The sequence below is a fragment of the Hermetia illucens genome, chromosome 3, assembly GCF_905115235.1.
Source record: "Hermetia illucens chromosome 3, iHerIll2.2.curated.20191125, whole genome shotgun sequence".
Classification (NCBI taxonomy): domain Eukaryota; kingdom Metazoa; phylum Arthropoda; class Insecta; order Diptera; family Stratiomyidae; genus Hermetia; species Hermetia illucens.
Window position 1 is genome coordinate 123,217,976 of NC_051851.1, and position 25,509 is coordinate 123,243,484.

At 41.3% G+C, this 25,509-nt stretch overlaps 1 protein-coding gene across 1 annotated transcript in view; it reads right to left on the bottom strand.

The window, feature by feature from the left end:
- Window positions 1-578: 578 nt before the first annotated feature.
- Window positions 579-25,509, bottom strand: part of LOC119652686 (voltage-dependent calcium channel subunit alpha-2/delta-3) — a 28,222-nt gene continuing 3,291 nt past the window's right edge. The window contains exons 2-12 of the mRNA XM_038056959.1: window positions 19,278-19,359; window positions 18,850-19,213; window positions 17,932-18,788; window positions 17,688-17,858; window positions 17,551-17,625; window positions 17,112-17,488; window positions 16,897-17,048; window positions 2,041-2,546; window positions 1,740-1,982; window positions 1,590-1,683; window positions 579-1,506 (exon numbers count right to left, since the gene is read on the bottom strand). Of these exons, the coding sequence (XP_037912887.1) occupies window positions 968-1,506; window positions 1,590-1,683; window positions 1,740-1,982; window positions 2,041-2,546; window positions 16,897-17,048; window positions 17,112-17,488; window positions 17,551-17,625; window positions 17,688-17,858; window positions 17,932-18,788; window positions 18,850-19,213; window positions 19,278-19,359 (3,460 nt within the window). The 3' untranslated portion in view covers window positions 579-967. The remainder of the gene's footprint in view (window positions 1,507-1,589; window positions 1,684-1,739; window positions 1,983-2,040; window positions 2,547-16,896; window positions 17,049-17,111; window positions 17,489-17,550; window positions 17,626-17,687; window positions 17,859-17,931; window positions 18,789-18,849; window positions 19,214-19,277; window positions 19,360-25,509) is intronic.

Genomic DNA, 25,509 nt, shown 5'->3' on the forward strand with positions numbered 1-25,509 from the left:
AGAAGGTATCCTCCTCCGACTCTGCACCCTTCTCTCTGTGCATGTTAATGAGGCTTATATTTCTAAATTTTATAAAAAAATTCAGTGAAGAGTATTTTTATTAAATTTTGGAAGACAAAAAGTCCTCTTAAATTTTAGTGAAAGCTTTGCTTACTAAATTCATATAAGAATGATTTATAAGAAAAATGCATGGTTATGGAAATATTGTTTTCACTTTATTTCTTCACATATTCTCAATATATTACGAAGTTTATTAAATAAATTATTTATTTTTTTAAAAATAGGTTTTTATACAAAAAGTAGTGATGAAGAAAGTCGCAACTTCCTACCGAATATATTAATTACATGAACTTTCTCAAATATATTTGTAGATATATATAAATTCCATTAGAAGTAAACAATAAAGAGGTAAATTTTTCTACAACAATCATTAAATATTTGACAACAGTGAGTACAAATAATCCGGAAACGAGAGTGGGCACAGAGAGATTGCAAAATTGGTTCACTGTAGTATTCCTCTGAAGGGCAAGGTCATATTAAATCAGTTGACTCCCCCAAGTGCATTGTCAATAGAAACATTGCAAATAACTGAATTATTGCTTTTCAAAGGTTTGACCTTATTTATAGAAATATCATAATGAGTGCCTGATTGTACTACAAACATCGACTGGGGAGGATTACAAGAAATTCAGAATTACATGGTAGTGTACTTGTCATAAATGATGCAGGATATATTAATGCATGTTATTTATGGTAGTTAGGTGTCGGTAATCTATACAATTTGTTCATCTAAATAGTTACAAAATCGTATTTACCAAAATACTTATCCTTTGTCGACTACTCCATCATGTTTTGGCTTTGTAGTGTAAAATAAAAGTGTAGACCAACATAATTTTCAATTCATATTGCACCCAGGAAACATGTCTTTCCAAAAATATAAGAAACGGAACAATCATTTCTCCAGAATTTACGCAAACAATCCAAATCCTATCAATACAACTGTACTCCAGAAAGCAGTCGCCGCCCCGAGATAAATCGAATTAGCATTGCCACAGTATGTGTACGCCTCTTCATCAGGATGCTCGGTGTAACACTCCTCCAACCTCCTTCTTGGGAAGTGATTTAAGTTCAACTTATGACACGGTGCATCAACGTCGTATGATATAATCTGAGGTGACGCGGTCAGGTATCGATAGCATGTATGGTACATGGTTTTGATGACAACCATGAGAAGGTTCGATTTTGGTATCCGCTTTACGTGGTATGGCCTCGAACAGTTCGCTTGAATTTTGGTATCGAAATCATTTCCGCGAATGAAAAGCTCCTGCTGAAGGATATACAAGTTGGACATCTTATCGCAGGGGTAGTAAATGGTTATTTCTTTTTTTTCGGGTGGGCGGCTAAAATATTCTTCTTCGTCTTCGTCTTGGCCCTTACGGAGCTTCCTTTTCACCGGAGGTGGGGGGATAGTCGCGGTATCATAGTCTTGTTCTGGGTCGTCATAAACTGGATAGTTGAGAGCCAAAGAAACACATATGGTTAGATAGAGAATTTAGTAGTTCAGATCAAGCATTGGTTTGCTCACTTACATGGAAGTCCTTCAACCCACATATTTAGTCGGTTCCAATACCACATGACTTCAGTGACGAGCCAATCAAGTCCGAGGGTAAGTAACTTTATAGGCTGTGAAATGAAAAAAAGTTTATACAATTATATTAGGTTCAGTACAATGCCCCTACCGTAATTAGCCTTGATCCATCACTTGTATCTATTATTGTTTCCGAGCACATTCCTTGCAGATCGAATACTGTGATATTCTTGAAAATGTTGTTTTGTACCATGTCGTCCATAACAGCGCCTTCAATTGCACCAAAGAACTTTCCAGTGTCGTTTAGGTTTTCCGAAAGCACGACGTATCCGTTGTTATCGATAACGTAGCAATCATGCTCGTCGGTGTTGCAAGTCTTCACACAGCCGTTGCACTAAGGGTTCACAAACGGCTTTAATATATTTTTTGAGTTTATCTTTCCAATTACTCACTGATTCCTCCGAAGTGATGTTAAAAAATCGCTCCCACATCATTGAGTGTGAAAACTGAAATCCTACGACGCAACCCGGTGCTTCTAGTCCTCCATCTCTAGGAAAGATGGCATGAGACGATGTGACCTTTCGGTCCTCCTCCTCTATTGGGTCCTCTACGTGCGGAACAGAATATACGAAACTCTCAGGATCGATTGCATGCTGCAAGATGGCACTTTTGTACCAAGTTTCGTCAATCGCATTCATGTGGTAGTCACCGAATTCTTGATCGGTGTCAACTTCAATTTCGCCAAAAATGAATTGCCAGCGGGTCAAACCACTCATTGTGGCCACGAAGCGTAGGGTGGCATTGTAGCGTTCGATCAGTTCCTTTTCATATTGACTAGAAAACTTCCACGTGCCATAGCTTGTGTTTGTTACTTTGGCGTCGAAAATCAAAAGTTGTACTAATTCCTTATTACAGTAGTGGGCGTCATCATCAAGGCTCTTACGGGTGCAACTGGCTTCTGTAAATATTTTGAAGAAGTTTTGATTTGTCTTAATTTCCATAAAATGAGCTAAGTGGTGGAATTTCGCTATATATCAATCTAGGGTTTGGTTTAACATTCTCTATGCTTCATATTGTCGTCCCACTCCATTGGCGGGTTTCCACTGGGCAAAGTATCGATGAGTAATGGTCTTATTGTAAGACTTTAACTGTGGATAGTACATACAAACAATAAACAGAAGTGAGTCTTGAGGGATCCCACATGTATCAGTGTTTGGCCACGAAAGCTGTTGCTGACCTTTTACTCGGGATTGTCGTTACCTTGCCGGAGCGTGGTCGGAAGTCAACGAAACCCTATATCTATAACAGGTCACTTTGCCATATGGGGTGAGAAGAGAAAACAAACTATCGAGGAGTCTTACAATCAACCTTGAGTAAAATACATATTTAAAAATGAGGGCATGTCCAAAAAGTGACATCCGAAATTGATAATTTGGAAGTTCGAGATAATGTTGCTGTTTACTATTGTACTACTTACTGCAAAAGTGTACTATTTTATTGAAAAGTTGGAAGTATGGAGGAAAACTTGAAACTATAAGGAAGGACAGGATATTCACTCTTTTTGGGAACGGGAACAATCTTGGTTCATTGACAGTTCATTCATTCAGCATTCAATCTTTCGTTTCTTCAGTTTTTTTTGCTAGTTTGTCTGAATTGGGTTCGGCATTTCACGAGATCCGGATTAGGCTGGGGCTTACAACTTGTCATTAAGCGTGTCATACCATCGCTGCTCCGGATAGCCTCTGGTTTATTTACCATGGATTGGGATGGTGAGGTCAATTTTAGTGAATGGAGTATCAGTAATGTTGCTAACACTATACCGCAACTTATCGATAATTTATACGGCACTATACCGGTTGTGGATGTCCTCATTTGAAAGGTGGCTATAAAGATGTTGATCTACTGTAATGTCTTTGTTATCCTTACCGCCAGACAGAGTATCTTTTTTTTTGATGGCCGCTCAGTACTCGGGCAGGAGGATGATTTTCTTTACTGCACTACATTCATTTTCGGACCTTTCTGCTACATAGAAAACAACAAGAAATTACCAAATCTTAAGTCCGAAAACACAGTCCACATCCCCCACCTCCGTTCGGGAATATGAAATTGGTAGCCATTTATTTTGCTTTTATTGTAATATTTGACTCTGTAAGATGTTGCTCATTTCAGCTGATTATTTTTATGGATAAGATCTAACAGTCACTATGGCTATTGAAGTTTCCAATGTAACACGATGTGGAAGCCCGCAGTATCTTAAATTGTACTCTTTGAAGAATTTCGATGTTGGATGTGAAAGCAGACCCGCAAATTTGTGCAGCATAAGTCTAATTGTTTATGTTCGTTTGTTCGGTATGTCGTATATAGGTCTAAGTCTAATTCAGAAGATTCAGAAGATTCCAAACTCAACACCTTCTAAACGAATTGTAGCACCTTTCCAACATAACTTTGAGCTTTTCCAAACTCAGAATTTGCCATTCCAAAATTAGAATTTTCTATTTCCGTCTAGGAAACAGCGTAACCCCCTCACTTCAACCTTTGACTGCAATTCCGCCCTTTCCTGTAGAACATCATTAATGACCTCTAACAATTGAGAGGATTTCCTAAGTATTAAGGAGTTTAAATTGCGGGGTTTCTAATCACGTTCGAAATCACCTGAAGAACATTATCATAATTACGGACACAAACGCGTCTGCAGGCTAACAACGGGACGGAAGAATGTTGCATACGGAGAAATATTGCATTCTCAAAGGACGCGGGCAGCCGCGAAGGCTTATCACGAACTCCCGCGAGCGGAGAAGCGACAGACGGAAAAAAAGAAGACTGGGAGACTCAACAGGTTTGTGAACTCGAAAAGTACAGGGAGCAACCGCACGAGACACGTAGGTTTTACCAACAAGTCAACAGGATGAAGCCTTATACATCTCGATGTTCGTCGTGTTGAGACAAAGAGGGAAATCTGATTTCCAACAGAATGGCCATATTGGAGCGATGGGTAGAGTACTTTGATGAATTACAGAACAACCAGAACATCGGCGAGTTGGGAGTCCCGACGGACAAATACTGCCACCACCAAGTATAGAAGACACATTACAGCCGAATTGGTTAAAAATCGAGGCGACAAATTACACGAAGCGGTTCATCGACTTATGGATAGCGAATCAATACCTGACGACTGGCAACGAGGCATTATTTGTCCCATACATAAAAAGGAAGATACCACGCAGTGCAGCAATTATCACGTTGCTAAGTACCATCTATAAGATATTCTCCGCTATCTTGCTAGGCCGGATAGCCCCATACGCCCAGAACATCATTGGCCCATACCAAAGAGGCTTCACTCCAGGCAAATTAGCAACAGATCAGATTTTCTCTCTGCAGCAAGCGATGGAAAAACTGTTGGAATATGGACAACAGTTTCACCATCTGTTCATCGACTTTAAAGCCGCCTATGATAGCATAGCCAGGATAAAACTGTACACGGCCATGAGAGAATTCGGTTTCCTGACGAAACTGATAAGACTGACTAGGCTGACCCTGACCAAAGTGGGAGGCCAGATAAAATCAGCACGATCACTCTCAAGGCCATTCGACATCAACAACGGTCTACGATAAGGGGATGTCCTATCACACGTCCTCTTTAACCTGACTCTGGAGAAGGTGATCCGTGATGCTGAGGTAAATGCGAGAGGTACGATCCTCTTTAAGTCCACCCAACTACTAGCCTATGCTGATGATATTGATATCATGGGAAGAACGACCCGAGACGTACAAACTGCCTTCATCCAGATCGAGCAGGCGGTAATCGGCGCGAGATCTTGGGCTGCACATCAATCAAGATGAAATATGGTAGCAATGTCAGCACCAAAACCCAACCAATCAACAACATCAAACCGCACTGGTCAAACGGGAAGAATAAAGGTTGGATACTGCAACTTTGAGATCGTTGATAATTTTTCCCATCTAGGGTCGAGAATCAAACCGATAACAGCTACGATGACGAAATCCGCGCACAATTGTTGGCTGCCAGCAGAGTCTATTTCAGCTTATAAAAAACTGTTCCACTCGAAACGTCTCACCATAGGATAAAAGCTCTTACTGTGCAAGACTATGATCTTGCTAGTCCTCTTAGTCCTTAGCAAGAAAAATTGCAAACTGTTGGCCGCGTTCGAGAGAAGAATCCTCCGAAGAATTTTCGGATGGACGATTCCGTAGTCTACATAACGACGAAATCTATGAGAGATAGGCGTAGGCCGGGACGCCAGACAGCGTTTACGGATATCGAATTGGTGGACCTCGGCGCAAAGCCGGGATGTCTGGAGTTCCTGATTAAGGCAGGTCTGGACCGGATACCGGTTGCTGCGCCGTTGATGATGATCATGATATTAAAGAAAATCTGAACTTGAAATGGAAAATTGCAATTTTGGAATGGAAAAATCTGAATTTGAAATGGGAAATTCGAAAATTGGTTTGAATTGGTGGTATAAATTCGACTTCCAAAACCTACATACCAAGTAAAGCACAGGGTCGGCGATATTACTTAGGGGTGGATACCTTTTGATTTGATATTATAATAGATACTGAGGTGGTAAAAGTTTTTGTTTAAGAAAGATACGGCTTGAGTGTTTTATGAGTATTCATAGGTAGCTTTTCCTTGATTTTGTAGATAAGGGCTTCATATCAGACCTTGTCAAATGCTCGTGCAACATCAAGGAATAGAACCGAGCAATTCTTTCTTCCTTTCACAGATTAGCTCGTAGGTTAACCGATGAACTTGTTCGATAGTTCCATGTTTTCTTCCGAATTCAAACTGATGCGGAGGAATAATTTCGTTTTCGCTCAAGTGCTGTTAAAGCTTGGATATTCGAAGTTTTGTCAAATAGGCTTGATAGCGAGAAGAGTAGGCTTATCGGTCTATAGGACTTGATAAGAGTGGGATCTTTACCGTCCTTCAGAATCAAAGTTATTTCCGATATTTTCCAGCATTTCGGAAAGTAATTAAAGCGTGTCAATTGGTTGTTTGCATCCTGGCAGTTCTTGGATCATTTTACCTGTAATAAGGTTGAAACCAATAGCTTTTTTTAGGATCAGTATAGTTTTGCGGAATCTTAGCACTTCTGCAACTTTGAACCGGATCGATTTTAGTGTATTTTGGGGAATCGAAAGTAGTAATCCTTCCTCTTGGTTAGCTGTAAGGATTTTTGTAGCTCTTTGCTAGCTGCTGAGGGGTTCTTTTTGGAGTTTAGAGATCCAAAATGTTGCCATTGAGCTTCTGCTGTTGTTTTTTAAGGTTTTGTTTGCACTTTTCTCAGAAACGGCAATACCGATTGACACGAAATTTGGTACGAAGGTGGGAAGTGTGTACCTATAGGCATGCAGTGAGTGATATCCTACGTTGAGATTTAGGGGGGGGGATCCATGTAAAAGGGGGGTGTTAAATTTTTTTTCACCGAATATAGTCATGTGCGGTATCAAATGAAAGGTCTCGATTAGTGCTTTTCGAAGCCGGTCTCAGTTTTGAGATTTGTTAGAAAGGCGGGGGTGCAAAGTGATGATTTCTTTAACGGACCCATTCTCAGAAACTACCCAACCGAAAAATCTGAAAAAATTCATGAAGTTGCCTCTATATGGTGCCCATGCCTCAAAATACTCTCCATATCGATATCTGTTCAAATTAAGTTAATAATAGTATATTACCATATTTTTGGGGAAATTGAGGAAAATCGCCCTTAAGTTTATCTCAGAGTTATAAAATTTGGTAGTAGTATAAAATATAATATGAAGCATATTATCCCCAAAATGATCGAAATCATACTATTAGTAACAAAGTTACAGTAGCTCAAACTTGTCTTTACCGTGTAAATTTACAACCCGAAGTACTAAATCTGACATGCTAAATGCATATATATAACGGGCTACGTACAAATGAGATAGTTCTGCACTCAAATATACTCACAGAAGAAGCAAACAAAACCTTTCATACCTGAAGCGCCCAGCTTCCGGTTTCCCGACTTGTTACGCTATAAGTTGGTCCGCGCTTCGATGTTCTATGTAGGGTAGCTGATGTTAACACTTCGGTAGAGACCAGAAGCAGAACTGTACATCCTGGTTGAGTGTAAGGCGTGATCTCAACGTAATATTTATTTGCTTTTGAGTGCGAAGAGATGTATTTCCGATATTTAAACCAATCAGTCGTGCTTTGTCGTTAGCTTAGTAGACTCAGTAGGGGTTGGTCGGAGGTATGAGGACCGACGAATGATCTGAATTTAGATCAGAACAAGTTTATGCAAATAGTCGGTTTTTTTATATCCCTCATTATGCCAAAATGGCAGTTCGCAGGGTTTTGCACTTAGGTGAGATTGGTCTCGATCCCTAGTTGAAATTTCCAGTTACAATGCATCTTTTACCAAGTGTGTTGGAAAAGCTTACAAACTGTTCGGTAGAGATGGTAAATTGCGGAGGGTAGTATTCAGAAGAAATCGTGATGGAATCACCCCATTCTACTGTGCATATAGATGTGCCTTGTATATAGTCCTTAGCAGAATTTTCGAGGACATCGTGTTTTATACGATTCTAATAAGAATTCTCCCCATGAATGTTGCCACCAGGGCGCTAAGTAACGTAGAATTTGGAGCGGGATATTATGGAATTATATTTACTACTGGGAGGAGAGTCAGATATAACGAAGATGTCGATCCCACTGTTAATTAGAAATACTTGAAATTCAATTTTGTGTTGGCTAATGCCACTCTCATCCGTAGAAATCATTTTTCCGAGTTTTTGAATGGAGTCGAAAAATTATAGTTTCTCTATAATTTGTGGATTCGACACCAGCATAAGACAAGGTCGACTGGGTTGCATAAGACAATGTCGACTGGGTTGTTATAGCCTATTAAAGGTCTTTTGGTTAGTGGTCGGAATCTTTGGAAGTGCATTGTATAACTTCCAAAGTCATGACAATTAAAGGTATCATATGGGCTGTTTTCGTTTCATCAGTTCTTCAACTGTGATCGTTCGGTGAAAGAGATCTCGCAAGTTATAAACAGGCTTCTGAATATTATATACTCTTCTGCGAGCATTTCAGCAATTTTTTCAAGGATTGATTTGAAGGATTCATCCAAAATGCGCGGATTCATGGAGTACTTTTACGGCACAGCTTGCCAGTGGTTGAGAATATCGAACAATTTTGGGAAGAATGCTATGATTGAGAATGATATTTGTAATTTCGTTGGGTGTTCAATGTATGGACCATCATGTCCTTAAATTGCGGTAGATCAACGTATGTTACACTAGCTTGTGTGGTTGAGGTTAAGTGTCTTGTTAGACTGAGAAAAATTTCGCATTGAGCCAAAAGTAGAAGCTTGTTCTATTTAAAAAAGTTTATAAGTTTGTGAGGGGGGTTTGAGGGGGAGTGGAATGCGGTCAGAACTGTCTGTCTTGCCAGAACGCAAAAATATTTTTTCTGAGGTCCTTCTGAGTGTCGGCATTAATTTCTATGATACACGGGTATCAGGATTTTAGACGTGATAGAAAACAGTCTGAAAACTGGAATATCAAAATCAAAACTGAGGATTGGTCAATGGGGCGTCACTTGGTTTTCTTAAAATCAGCTTTACTTGACCTTTTGCATTTTCAGGCAAACGGATTTTATTTTGGGCATTTACTATGTTTGCGAAAAGATCCATAAATTCCATCATGCATTTCAGACAAACCAAGATATTAAGAAAAACTAATATTGGTGACATCCTAGTTAGACTTTTCTTGTGAGCTTAGCTTTCATAAACACATGACATTTAGCATAAAATATAGTCATTCAAATATCGCACCAACATATACTCATAAATATCCTTCTTTTCATATGACGAAATATAGAATCTTTAGTGTGTATTAACTAGATACTCAGTGTATCATCATCCTCACGTCATTAAGGACTGCGGAATAAGGGACTTAAGGTGTTCTATATTGTGACGAAAATCACTTTGGAAAATTATGTGTAACGTCAATGAAAATCGTAGTTATGACAATTAGCCAAGACGCCGAAATTGTATAACAATAAGGCGAATATTTAGTTATGATAATTGTTAACAGATGACTCTAATTTCGGCAAGGAGATCTTGTCAAAGGCGCAAAGTAGTTTTCTAGTAAAGTCTTTGCTTGCCTTTCTGGAATGTTACGCGGGGTATAAAAGGGCCGGAAATCCGCCCACAAAGTAAGTCCGGTTCTAGAATTAGAGCAGATCGCGTCGGGTATGAATGCGCCTCGAATTGTACCAGTTAAATGATTGTTCTATACTTAATTATACAGTACGGTTGTATAATTTAGTGTTTAATAAAAATAAAAAAAAATAAAAAGTTATAGAACGAGATTTTGTTTAGTGCTGCGCAATCCAGTGATACGAGCCTACGTAAAACAAGTAATGTAACTAGTGACGAGTACGAATAGCTAAGAACGTAACAATTGGTGACAGCGACGGTAGAAGTACGTAGAAGCAAATTCGTAACAATATCTTAAGTTTTAAAATGGGGAATGCGAATAGTGGTTTGCTACACAACATACATAACACCTTCATCATCATGGATTTTATGAGAGCCGCACCGTCCTACTCTATAGTCTTGATGCCCAAAATTCTTGCAACCGTTTGAGGATATTAATGAGCGAGAAGCCTATGAGTATTTAAAAATCAATGACCAAAGGCCGTACCGGGATAGCTCATTATTTTATCATGAAAATATATCCTAACAGTGATAAATAGCACACGAGCTTGATTGATTGGTGCAGTGGCAAGTACAAGTTTCCACAAAGAGTGCTATTGCCATGTCAAGCGGAGTTTATAACTTCAGACTATAAGCCATAGGAGAACTACCTTGTGAAAATGCTTCACGAATTAGCGCAACTAGTGTTCTTTGTGATCGATGTATCAACGAACGTCTCAAATCTAAAATTTACCGTAGTGTCGTCTTCTATGAATCTGAGTGTTGGTGGACTATCAAAAACAATCAACGGTGTCTTGCGGTAATGGAGACGAAGATGTTGCATTGGTCTTGTGGCGTGACACGCTTTGATCGCATCTAAAATGAGGATATCCGCCAAGATTGGTCTGAACATCGAAGTCGATGGTAAACGACCAAATGGCCGGCCGAAACAACGGTGGGTTGATACGCTACATGGGGATTTGAAAGCTCCCCGATTGCATCACGATCAGGCTTTTGTTGTGAACGGGACAAATGCTAAAGAAAAAAGAAGAGAACGATCCAAATCTTCAAAGTATGGATTTCGAAAATATAATCGATGGCGCAATAATACAATTTGGTTTTAGGCCGTGGAGCGAGTAAGAGATCTTCATTTCTAGACCTTAACCATATATTAGGAGCTAATGTGATCAGCGTTGCGTTCACATAGAATTATGATCGGAAGCCGTTATGGAATATATAGAGAGATAATAAGTCACCGAGATCCTATGGAATTACAGCCAAACTGGTTGAATGTGGAGGCTACCAATTACAGAAAGCGGTTTATCAACTTATGCATAAGGTTCGTAACGAGGTATTATCTGCACAATACAGAAAGAAGGAGATATCACTCAGTGCAGTTATTATAGAGGTACCAGGCTGATGAGTACCATTTATATTATATTTTTCACTATTTTGCTAGATTAGATAGCCCAGAATATCATCGACTCATACAAAAGAGGCTTTAATGCGGGCAAATCAATAGCCGATGAGATCTTTTCTACACAACTTTGATATCACTCAAAATTTGTTCCATCTAGGGTCGAAAATCACAACCGATAGCAATTATGATGACTAAATCCGCCAATGGTTATTGGTAGCCAAAAAACCTTATTTCAGTTTACAAAAACTGTTTTGCTTGAGCCCAGTCATCATGTATTCCTCCGAAACTTGGGTTCTTAGCAGTAAAATGGCGAACTCTTAGCTGTACTCGAGAGGAGAATCCTTAGACGAATTGTTTGGATCTTATAGGGGAATGGCGGGCAGCTTATATCGTGAAGAAATATATGATAAAATTCATCTCAATAAGTTGCGCTGAGCGGGTCACCTAATCCGTATTGGTACGGGTGGTCCAGACAAAAAAGTCTATAGGGACAATATCTATGTATAAAAGGAACACATGGCAGACCCTGCCCTAGATGAAGCGATCGCGTTAGCCACGATGCGAGGGGGCGCGAGGTGTGTCGAATTAGTGTACTTCCGCACAAAACCGAAGGTCGTTTAATTAGAAGTTTTTCCAAGGAGCCTAAAATGGAAATGATGCCAAGTGGTGTACTCCTTCATGGTTTAAATCAGATTCGGTGAGTTTGCTGGCTAGAGCACTGGGCTGTCGCAGTGGAAGGACACGGTACAAATCTCAAAACAGTGTGATAATCATGGACAAGCGCAGTGCTGAACGGTTGATCGCAACTGTGGCTGTATTTGTAGAACTAACATACTGTTTTCACTCATCCGTAAATGGTAGGAATTTGAGATTATTCCCAGTGAGTAGAAGAACGAGATTACCGTCAAGATTCCAAAAAGAGAACCCGTCTTGAGTCTGATAATTGGAAGGGTATTGGCGTACCCCCTGCTATTGCAAATATCTAGCTAATATCGCCTTGAACCCTAAAAGAAATATATCGAAAACTTAATCAACAGAGAGCGGGCTGTTTTCCAGATTCAAATTTTCGCTTCACCTGCTCTTCATCCATTTCGAGAAATCTTTCAACAGTGTGAGCGGGACATTCTGGAAAAACTAGTAGCAATTATCCGAACGAGATAAATAAGATGACACAAAATGTCATGTACTGCATCGAGCTAAACTTTCTGAGGAAATTGTCGTCGTTACTATTGCTTCTTGTTATTGGGAACGTTCTTCATGCTACCTTGTCTGGAGAATGCCTCCAATGGACCACGATATCTTTCCTTACACTCCTAAACTACGCTGGTGATGTCTGTCTTCTCCCTAATCGAATCATGTACCTTGGCCAAAGGGCTCTGGATTTAGAGAGAGAAGCAAGCAGGCCCAAACGCAAGATAAACACCAACAAAACCAAGGTTGTCAGCCTCGTTGATCATCGCATTCTTCCTATCTGTATTAACGGACAGAATACTGATGGTATATATTAATTTGTTCATCGTTTTTGCCTATTGTGGCACTGAACTTGATGCCAACCTACCCATTAATAGCGTTACATTCGTCTTTTCTGTTTCGCCTAAAATCTGGAAATGAAGATTATACAACATCAAATCAAGTTAAGATTGATTCACGTCAATATTCTCTCTGTGCTGTCATATGGGAGAGCCCTTGAAAGATGACCACGATTGTTAATTAAAAGCCTTCGTTAACACCTGTCTCTTCCGTGTGTTTAGTCTGGTTTGAGATATGTAGATATGTAGATATATTGAATAAAGGGCGGAATGGATAAGTTACACTTTAAGAAAGGGTGACGATTGCATTGCTGGCTATGCCAGGCACTGGAATCCAATTTCCCAGAGTGGTTGGGGAGTGGGTAGCCCTAGAATTACACGGCTCAAAACCGTAAAGTAAGAGTATAGAATTTTCGGAAAGATCTGGAGAAAGGGAAAGCGCACGTCGTTGAACCGGGTGAACGTTTTATGCTCCATTAACGAAATATTATACATATTTGAAAATTTGCCCTTGTCCTAAGTCCAGTAACTCCACAATTTATCGAATTTTAATTTCCAAATCAAAACATTTACAGTGTAGTAAGAATATTTACAGTGTACAAGCGGTATCCTCAAAAGGTTATGAACGGACGACGTGTCGACGGAGCGAGACTACGGGGAAGACCGAGAGTACGGGGGAAGAGCACAATATATACGGACGCCGAGCAACTACTGGACTTCCAAGATTAGAGGACGCAGTCAAATGACCGAGATAATTGAAGGACAACGATTCAGGTGGCTAGGGTCCGACGAGACGTCAGGCCGTAGTGCCACAATGATGAGACTAATATTGCAAACACAATTCTTGCTAATCCGGATGATTGCATTGCGTAGTGCACCAATAGAAATCCATTTTATAACTGTTATACGCTATCCGGGCTAGGTCTGCCTTAATAAGGAACTCCAGACACCCCGGTTTTGCGCCGAGGTCCATCAATTCGATATTCCTAAAAGCTGTCTGGCGTCCTGACCTACGCCGTCGCTCCATCTCAGGCAGGGTCTGCCTCATCTCCTTTTTCTACCATAGATATTGCCCTTATAGACTTTTCGGGCTGGATCATCCTCATCCATACGGATTAAATGACCCGCCCACCGTAACCGATTGAGCCGGATTTTATCTACAACTTGACGGCCATGGTATCGCTCATAGATTTCGTCGTTATGTAAGCTACGGAATCGTCCATCCTCATGTAGGGGGCCAAAAATTCTTCGGAAGACTTTTCTCTCGAACGTGGCCAAGAGTTCGCAATTTTTCTTGCTAAGAACCCAAGTCTCCGAGGAATATATGAGGCCTGGTAAGATCATTGTCTTGCACAGTAAGAGCTTTGACCCTATGGTGAGACGTTTCGAGCAGAGCAGTTTTGTAAGCTGAAATAGGCTCTATTGGTTGACAACAACCGTGCGCGGATTTCAACACCGTAGTTGTTATTGGTTGTGATTTTCGACCCCAGATAAGAGAAATTACCAACGGTCTCAAAGTTATAGTCTCCTATCTTTATTTTTTCTGTTTGACCAGTCCTGTTTGATGTTGTTGGTTGGTTAGTTTTTGGTGCTGACGTTGCCACCATATATTTTGTCTTGCCTTCATTGATGTGCAGCCCAAGATTTAGCGCCACCTGCTCGATCCGGGTGAACGCAGTTTGAACGTTTCGGGTCGTTCTTCCCATGATGTCGATATCGTCAGCATAGGCCAGTAGTTGGGTGGACTTAAAGAGGATCGTACCTCTTGCATGTACCTCAGCATCACGGATCACTTTCTCGAGAGCCAGGTTAAAGAGGATGCATAATAGGGCATCCCCTTGTCGTAGATCGTTGTTGATGTCGAATGGTCTTGAGAGTGATCCTGCGGCTTTTATCTGGCCTCGCACATTGGTCAAGATAAACCTAGTTAGTCTTATCAATTTCGTCTGGATACCGAATTCTCTCATGGCCGTGTACAGTTTTACCCCGGCTATGCTATCATAGGCGGCTTTAAAGTCGATGAATAGATGGTGCAACTGTTGTCCATATTCCAACAGTTTTTCCATCGCTTGCCGCAAAGAGAAAATCTGATCTGTTGCTGATTTACCTGGAGTGAAGTCTTTTTGGTATGGGCCAATGATGTTCTGGGCGTATAGGGCTATACGGCCTAGCAAGATAGGGAAGAATATCTTACAGATGGTACTCAGCAGCGTGATACCTCAATAATTGCTGCACTGCATGGTATCTCCCATTTTTATGTATAAGACAGATAATTCCTCGTTGCCAATCGTTAGGCATTGATTTGCTGTCCAATACCTTGAGCACAAGTTGATGATCCACTTGGTGTAACTGGTCGCCTCCATATTTCACTAATTCGGCTGTAATTCCATCGGCTCCTGGCGACTTACGATTTTTAAGCAGATGAATTGCACGGACTGTTTCTTCTAAACTAGGTGGTGGCAGTATTTATCCGTCGTCTTCAGTTGGCGGGACCTCCAACTCGCCGATGTTCTGGCTGTTCAGTCACTCATCAAAGTACTCACCCCATTACTCCAAGATGCCCATTCTGTTGGAAATCAGATTTTCCTCTTTGTCTCGGCAGGATGAGCATCGAGGTATATAAAGCTTCATCTTGCTGACTTGTTGGTAAAACTTGCGCGCCTGGTGCGGTTGCTCCCGGTACTTTTCTAGTTCACAGACTTGGTGGTTCACCCAGGCTTACTTTTCTCGTCTGTGAAGTCGCTTCTCCGCTCGACGGAGTTCGTGATAAGTCTTTGCGCGTACCCGCGTTCTTGGAGAATACAACATTACTCGGTATACGGCATTCTTCCGTTCCGTTGCTAGCTTACATTCATCGTCAAACCAGCTGTTTCGACCTTTTTTGCGGCTGGAGCCGTATAAATGATAATGTTCTTCAGGTGATTGTGAAGATCATTTGTTGATGAGGATCTCTGTTGACTGCGGTTATTGCGTCATCCATTTCCCTCCACTCTCACCTGATTGTCAGCGGGGATTGAAGGCGGTGTCGTGATTCGAGCTCGGAACACCATGCCAACGAGATAGTGGTCCGAGTCTATATTGGTCCCCTATATTTTGTGACATTCATCAAGGCTGAGAGGTGGCGGCGTTCAATCAGCACGTGGTCAATTTGGTTAAAAGTGGTCTCGTCTGGAGAGGCCCATGTATGTCTGTTTACCATTTTCCGCGCAAACCAGATACTTCCAACAACCATTTCGTGCCATACTGCTAACTGAATAATCCGCAGTCCATTATCATTGGTACCCCTATGTAAGCTATGTGAGCCAACGTATCGCCTGAATATGGGCTCCGCCCCTACTTGACTGTTGATTTGATATCATACTTGGGATAGGCTTCGAGGGTCTGCTCAACTGCCTCGTAGAAGGTATCCTCCTCCGACTCTGCAGTCTCCTCTGTAGGGGCGTGGACGTTTATGAGGCTTATATTTCTAAATTTGCCTCGCAAATGCAGAGTCTATCTCTCGCTTATATTTTCAAAACCGATAACAGCAGGTTTAATATTTTAGCTGACTAAGAAACCTACTCCGAGCACATGGTTTACTGGATGGCCGCTATAATACAATATATGGTGCAGCGGCTCTTCTCCAGGAAACCGGTCCCTATCCATCGTAACTCTTACAACGCTTTTACATCAACCTTACATTGTGGCAGGGTATCTGCTAGCTATACAACTTTATTACTTAAATAATTATAGAAGAGAGTGTCCGGATTGTTTAGTGGGTGGAGTGCTAGGTTGTCATAGGGGACGGTCCCGATTCAAATCTCGCTAGCTGTAGAGGCATTTCCATAGTGACTAGATGTCAGATACCAGACGACTCAGCTATAAATATGTGCCTGAGTCAACTCAGGGTAATAAACACGGGTGAGCGCGATGATGACCACATTGCCTCCTACAGTGTGCAGTAGTTCTGTAATGTAGTGTTAAGAGTGATTTCTTGCAAACTTCTTGTTCAAGTAAGTGTTCCTCTTAATGACTTATATAATACTGAACTGAATACTGATAACGTATCAAATTATTTGTATTGCCGCCAAGGAATAATCATTTTTTTCCGATGAATCAGTTATAATAATAGGGATAACTTATAATTTAAACAAATCTGAATATGTCAATTTCCTAACATCAGTTACTTACGCGCATTACTAGGGTCTTCCGCTTCCTCATCAATTGAGTACTGCTCCTTCCATTCCCAGTTTGGCTCGCTCATCTTCTTCAAGAAATGTCTAAGCTCATCTTCGGGTGTTTTGAACTCATGTCCCTCCAAATAATGATATTTACAATAAACCCTGTCAAAGTGTTCGAAGGATTTAAAACTTTTCCTAATTTATTCAATTAAATATCAAACCTACCACAATGGATGCACCTTCCAGTTCTCTCCAACGAAAAATTCCGAAATATTTATGTTCATATGCTGGTTTCTTTTCACTTCATCACCAACTTTGATCCAAGTTTTTCCATAAGAGCTTGGAAGGACAAGCCCTAGTGAGAAAGGGGTGTCTTTCAGTGGAGCATAAAAGAAGTCTTGATACTCCGGTGAAACCCGCCGCATATTATCGTAATGGAACTTGACAGGAACTTGAGTTAGATTGCCAAATTTATGGTTCACTAAGTTCATCCGAAGATCCAGCAACAGTTCACCCGGGTCACGCACAGGTCGGCCATCATTGATCTGTTCTACTTCCGTGAAATCTATGCTGTTATAATTCCGCTTGAGGCGGTTCTTCTCCTGTTTGGGTTAAACGCATTGTCAGTATTTTTTTCAAAATGGTTCAAATTTGAAAGATTTACACTTGGGCGTAGTTCTGGGTGAAGCAAAACATAACCATTATTGCTCACTATAAAACTGTATCCGTTGACTCCGAGCTGAAAATTGACGGTTTAATTTAAAATATGGTCCGCCTTGTATAAACGACTTCTATACATACCATATAAGGTAGAGACAGTTTATCAATATCTTCCACTGGAATATCAGTTCCTGCAACTCCTAGCAACCGAGCATGTCGCGTTCCATTCTTATGACCCATCTTCCTATCAAATGCGGGCACACCCACGGCAATCATCAATCTGGGCGGAGTATCGGTGTCCTGTTGGTCATGCTATTAAATAAAAACGGTAAATTATTGACCTTACTCGTTCCAAAACATACTTTGATAAAACTATCTCACTAACAGTTCTGTCAGCAAATGCATGTGTCCATGTTGGAGGATGCAGTTCTCCTTGAAGGACCAGAGGAACAGCTATAACGTCAACGTATTTCAATACTTCCTCTTGCACTTGATCCAAAGTTTGTATATGTGAATAGTAACCACGAAATTTACACGCTATTTCCTGTATCTCTTGCACCTTTGTCACTTCTTTCCCTAACAAATATGTAAAAATGCGAACTGGTATTTTCGTTGAATTTCCATAGTCGACTTTATCGTACTGCGCTACAATTTCTGTCATATTTGCTGACAGGCCATCGGTAATGAGCATTATAGCTTGATTGCATCCAGATTCATTGCAGCGTCGTTGAATTCGGTATTGCTCTAGAAGATCAAATGCCTTTTCAAATGCTTTGGTTACGTTGGCGTAACCCTCAGCGAACATGTTCTTTGTCGCCTTTTCAAAAACATCAAGGTTCTCAGGAGTAGCCTGAACTAACATCCCTTTAAAACAGGGGATCAAATCATCCACCGTCGCTGAATAGTTGAAAATATTGAGGAAGTCGTTATTGGAGAAGGTATCCAGGATGCTGCGAATCGTAAGCCTGGCTATATGTTGTCGGAAACCGGTCATTGACCCTGAGTTATCTACCAAAATTACTATATCTTTAGAGCATGTAGCCGTTTCAATGTACCAGGAACGTTTGCGGCAATCATACACGTCAACAGTTTTATTATCCCATTGCATGGCGGGATAATGCCGCAGGATGCCGGTATCAGAACCAAAATACTGCCAGGATAATGCTGGGTCTGAGTTATAATTTTGTACAAAAACTTTGTCAAGAGCCTCCGACCACATGATTGCTTCCATAACCTCAGGGCCTAGAAGAAATTGAGAATTTTAAGAGATTTGTTTTGACATTTTACGGGAAAGCCAGTTTACCTTTATCGTAAATATTCGACGGTACGTGGACGGAACTATAAGACGTATTAACCGAAATATTGTAGAAATGAGTGTCTTGATTGAGGTCAAACGGCAAGTACATGCCTTCGTTAACCATTAAGGATTCTACTAGCTCGGTGGCACGGTATCCTTCAAAAGTTGAGTATTTGCTGGAATAATACGTGAAATTCTCGGCAATTGTTTCATTATACTCAAACATCTCTGCTTCTTCTTCAGCTGCATTCAATATGCAACGAATTGCATCAATTTTCCTCGATAACATTCGTCCGACACTCGTGACGATTGATTTAATTAGCGCTTCGCCATCTTTCCTTTCAACTCGCGCATTGTACTCTTTGTATTTCTATAAGGAAATGCTTGGTTTTAATCAACAATAAAAATAAATTTACAGTAAAGGATTCGCTTACCGCCTTTATTTCCGGCGCTTTTGTCATACGTTTGCCGAGTTCCCATAGTTCGTCACCGAATTTATCAGCCCATTTTGATATACTGGAAGAAAACAAGATGTTTGCTTCAAGTAAGTTTTTCACTATAAAACTGGTGAAATGTGGTATTACTTTCTACTCCTGACATTGGAATTCTATGCGCAAAATTCAAGGATTAAAGAGAGACATTTTTAAAGAGAGCACTTTTTTTTGGTTTTCATTAAAGAATTACTTGTAATACTTGTTTGAAATGAAAGATTTCTATAATGTAAGACGGAATAAAGCCTTCTGAGAACCAACTTATCTTTCTTTGGGGTTGATATGTGCCTCTCTCAGAGCAAGCATCTCATTCATTAAGACCGTCAGTCGCACCCTTTGCCAGGTGATCCTACTACGTATGATCAAAACACTACGAACTTAGACGGAAGAGCCGAAAAACATCTCTATCCATCAAGGACGTTATGAGAACCGTGCCCCTTTGTAGTCCGGAGTAACTGACTGTATTAGAACGGAGCCCCACTGATAACTGTTCATCTCATTGAGTAGGGTTGACATTACTATGCTACGCTGGCTATGGTATGGTGGACCTCCTAACACTCATTCTCATGGAATTCAAATGAGTACATTTGTTCATAACAAAAATATTAAAAAATCAGACAACAAACAGGCGAGACCGAATATCGCACACAAATTGACCCATAAGGCTGAGGCATATCTCGGCAACATTGAGAGCCAGGTGACTACACCCAAGAAGGAAGAATTTGGGAAGTTAAATAGTGAAGCCAAAGTCAACACTGCGATAATGGCAACCAGCAAAGATTCCCGCTTAAAAATTAGGAAGAACGGTACGTCCAAAGTCAGCAGATCAGACGTCAGGAAAGAGGCATGCCTCAGCGCCGCCGGTGCTAAATGGTATCTTCACTATCTCAAGGAAGGCCTGAAACCATAAGATGACCGGCTCAGGGCAGACTTAAACCCTCAGCATCAGAGCAAAGAAAGCGGCAAGCAATTCAGTGAGGAGCATTCGACTGGCCATACTGCCAAAAGTATTATCAAAATAAATATTCACCCGTGAGGAGCATGAAAGTCCTGGGGGTTTAACGTGAGTACCTACCGTGTAGGCGTAATCGCACGTCCTGTTCGGACACGGATTGATTTTGGGACCACAATCAGAGCCCCGCCATCCAAGCACAGCGGTCCTGGTTTATACTGAGTGCAGGCTCAGCATTCATACCAGTGGATGCGAGGCCTCTCTAACACCTCTGCCGCAACTAAGGGGTACGGCACCCGAGTTGTGCAGCGCAACTCCACGCTTGAGTTCCGAGGAGCTCTGCCCGCGATGTAGGCATAACCACAACCACCATGAAACTCCCACTAGGGGGCCAACCGCAAATTACCGGGCCGAGGACACATCCTCCAGGAATTCTCTTGGAGCATATGCTCTCAGAAGGCCGTCCCGGTTCCCATGGTACCAGATAACCTCCGGTGAGGCTTCGTGGTCGAAGCCACTTCAGATGAGTCCCTTGCAGACTCGGGTCTGATCGCCCTCCTCGAGTATGTGGGGACGGTACTACCCGTGAGGAGCATGAAATAATTAAAGATGGCATAGGGAGCTCGTTTTTACCGGTATGCGCTTTCGACCAGGTGGTTTATGACTATAGTCCCCAAATTGCGGAATTTTCAACATATACTGGGGATGATCTACGAGGGGCGCACATGGTGACAGTTTATTTTTCCAAAGCTGTAGCGGATAACGCTTGATGTTTGAAGTGCCTGCAAGTGCCAAGCTCTCTCATGCGGATATCAAGGGATTATCTGAAAGACCGCTCTTTGCTCTATGAGACGCTAGCGTGCCAAATGGAAATCACGTCAGGAGTAGCACAGAGATCTATCCTACGGCCAGATTTCTGGAACGCATCTTACGATAGTCTGCTGAGACTCGATATGCCCGAAGAGTCGCCCCTGGTCGGTTATGCAGATGACGTTGCGGCACTTGTTGTCGAACGTACTGTTGAACAGGCACAAAGCAGACGTGCCATATAGATACGAGGGGTATGCGGATGGATGACTCCTCATGGTTTCAGTCTTGCGCTGGAAAAAATCGAAGTAGTCATCTTGACAAGAAAGAGAGTCCTAACCCTGAGTCCATATCGATCGACGAGTTGACTATAGAGACAAAATCAGTGGTTAAATACCGTGGTTTAATACTCGGCTCGAAGATGAGCTTCTTTGAGCAAATTAGAGCAGCAACGGACAGGGCTGCAGTTGGAGTCTTGGCTTTGAGTCGGCTAATGACGAACGTTGGAGGCCCTATATCTACTAGGAGACGTCCTCTTACGGGAGCAACGCAGTTGCCTTTGACAAGGACCACCATTATCTAGTCCTTGCCATAAGATTTTTTTTCCGATACTTAGTTCTTGTCTTATAGGCAAAGTAGTAATTAATTTTTGGTCCAAAAATCGCTATTTATGTCCAAACGTCCGCTATTTTGTCATAAATCGATATTTTCAAAATCGGCTCTGACAAGTACAAGATTCTGGTATCTAATTTAATAAACTTTTCTTTTTTTCCCATGAATTTTTAAAAAAACCAGTGGCACCGTATACGCAGGCTATTTTACCGCAATGTAAAAATTATACAATATCCTTGCATATTTTCAATCTTTTCAAATAAAAAAAATATATTTTGGGATTATATACTTTTCATCATCATCAACGGCGCAACAACCGGTATCAGGTCTAGGCTTGCGTTAATAAGGGACTGCTGATATCCCGGTTTTGCGCCGAGGTCCACCAACTCAATATCCCTAAAAGCTGTCTGGTGTCCTGACCTATGCCATCGCTCCATCTCAGGCAGGGTCTGCCTCGTCTTCTTTTTCTACCATAGATATGGCCCTTACAGACTTTTCGGGCTGAATCATCCTCATTCACACGGATTAAGTGATGCGCCCACCATAACCTGTTGAGCCGGATTTTACCCACAACCGCACGATCATGGTATGGCTCATAGATTTGGTCGTTATGTAGGCTACGGAATCGTCCATCGTCATGTAGGGGGCCAAAAATTCTTCGAGAATTCTTCTTTCGAACATGGCCAAAAGTTCGCAATTTTTTTACCAAGAACACAAGTCTCCGAGGAATACATAAGGACTGGCGAGATCATAGTTTTGTATAGTAAAAGCTTGAGCCCTATGTTGAGTTTCTATAAGCTGAAATATGCTCTATAGGCGATGCCACCATGTACTTCGTCTTGCCTCCATTAAGGTGCAGCCCAAGATTTCGTGCCGCCTGCTCGATCTGGATGAAGGTAGACTGTACATCTCGAGCCGTTCTTCTCATAATGTCTATACCGTCCGCGTAGACCTTTCGCATTTGTATCGGCATCGCGAATAGCTTTCTCCAGGATCAGGTTAAAAGGGACATGTTGTCTTTGTTGATGTTGAATGGTCTTGAGAGTGATCCTGCTGCTTTTATCTGGCCTCGCAAATTGGTCAGGGTCAGCCTAGTCAGTCTTATCAATTTCGTCTGGATATGGAATTCTCTCATGGCCGTGTACAGTTTCACCCTGACTATGCTGTCATAGGCGGCTTTAAAGTCGCTGAAAAGATGGTCAACAGATGTTCATATTTCAGAAGTTTTTTCATCGCTAGCCGCAGAGAGAAAATTTGATCTGCTGCTGATTTGCCTGGAGTGAAGCCTCTTTGGTATGGGCCAATGATGTTCTGGGCGTATGGGGCTATCCGGCCTAGCAAGATAGCTGAAAATATCTTACAGATGGTACTCAGAAACGTGATACCTCTGAAAATGTTGTACTGCGTGATATCCCCATTTCTTATGTATGGGACATATAATGCCCCGTTGCCAGTAGTCAGGCATTAATTCGCTGTCCTATACTTTGAGCATCAGTTGATGAACCGCTTGTTGTAATTAGTCGCCTTGATATTTAACCAATTCGGTTGTAATTCCATCGACTCCTGGTGACTTATGACTTTTAAGCCGATGAATTGCACGGACTGTTCCTTCTATGCATGATGGTGACAGCATTTTCTGTCTTCTCTACTTTTAGGTAATTAGAATTCCGAATCCGAAACTTCAAATACTTTTCCTTGAAGAAGTTCACAAAAAGCCTCGGTTCCTAAGTATATATCTCCCCTTAAGGTGGAGTAAAACGGGGGTGTAATTTTTTCTTTCTAACATAGTCATACGGGACATCAAATGGAGACCTTTCATAATCAGTTATAATTAGGTGTTGGGGTGGGAATTGTAAGGACCCATTCTCAGAAACCTCAGAATATTCTGTTTCTGTCAAATAAACTTACCTGTAATATTAGTGAAAATATTTGATTATAATATTCAAAGATTAAGGGCAAATAAATCGAACATAGAATGTGCAAAAAACATACTATTAACCATCCTCCCCTCTCAAAGTTTATTTCGGGTGTTAATCTAATAGCAAAGTTTAGGGAAGACAGCTATGGTGGCGCCATTTTGGCGTTCTGCAAGTGCATTCGTTTCCTCCAAGTTAACTAAATTTTAAGTTACGATAATGTCATAGCTAAAACACTCGTCCTCACTTCTAATGTTGGGATCACGTCGGTATGGTCTTTGGTAGACTTCTCACTTTTTGTGAGAAGTATAACAATGTACTCATCACTGAGAAAAATCCAAAAATCTGGGTAGTCATCTGCTGTCCTCAACTCCTCATTTAATTTTCTTAATAATGGGATGCCCACTTATTTCATCCCACCGTCTATGGCTAATCAATCAGGCTCGGTTTTAGACATAGTTCTTGCTAATTCTGCTAGTAAATGTTGGCAGTGGAATCCGATTATGGATAAAATATCTAGTAGCCACCATTTGCATTTCTACGCAGGTACTAAATATTTCTCCTAGATTTAAGATTGATTCAAATAGTTTAAAAGCGCAGATCAGCAACTTAGCGCTTTTAGTAGATATTACTACTCTTACTAATACTTTAAAAAGGGAAATTGGTGATGGAACTAGACCGTGCACTAATCACATGGACCTGCCGAAGACGTGGTGGGCCCCGGAGCTTAAATGTACTTTAAAAGGAAATAAATTCTGATAGGGGCTAGATCCAGCACCGCAAATTTTCTCCTATTTGGGAAGGCCAAACGACTGCGGAAGGTGGTTGTTGCTGGTGCGAAGCACAAGCGTTGGCGTGAAATTTGGTCTGCCTTCCCTGTGACAAAAAATTTCAAGTTCTCCTGGAAATCCATCAACGGTTTTTGTGGTTACCTCAGTGACAAGTCTCCATGTTGGGATGCTAAGAAAAACCCTGAATATCTGTCCTGACTGCGTAATGAAGCCGCCATCCCCCTTCTCTTCCGGATATCCTTAAATATCCCACTGTTCCTAAGTTTTTATCTTTAGAAAAGCTGACTGCTGCTTTGCTAAGGCACAAGCGTGCCTCCGCCCCTGGTACGGATAGTATCACTTATCAGCATGTACGCTGTTTGGCGCCGGAAACATTCTTTGCGCTGCTACAGGGGCTTAACCTCAGCTTGTGCAGGCTGAGTCTTCCTGAAGACTGATCTATTATTCGGGAGATACCCATTTCAAAAACACTTAAGGACCCAGAACTTTTGACTAATTACAATAATTTCATTGATGAATGCTGCCTGCCAACTGGTATGCCTATTCGGCAGGCAATTTGACGCCTGCTTGCATCAATGATATCCTTTTACACATTTCGATAGCTAAAGGTAAAGGTCAGCAGGTGTTGGCTATGGCACTGGATGTCAGGAATGGCTATGAGAAGGTTGATTTAGCTACTCTTAGCGAAATAATGTCACATTTCCACTTTCCGGCTGAGATTGCTTTATTGGTGTCAAGGATAATTCCAAACCAAAGGGCCGGGCACGGTTCAGGTTGGAAATGGTATTCCCCAAGGATGCGTTTTAAGCCCAATGTTGTTTAATATCTATACAAGATCGCTGCATAATAACTGTTCTGAAAGAATTGAAATGTACCAATATGTGGACGATTTCCGCATTTTGGTCACTGGTGACAATTGATTGTCGACTTCCAAATGTTTACAAAGGCAGATAAATGCGTTTGTTGTTCAATCCCGAAGATTGAGCCTACCAATCAACATAACCAAATCCCAATCTATATCCTTCAAGAGAAGCAGGATAACACCCTTGATCATTCAAATCAATAATGTTACCCTTACCCATGTCAAATCCATTACC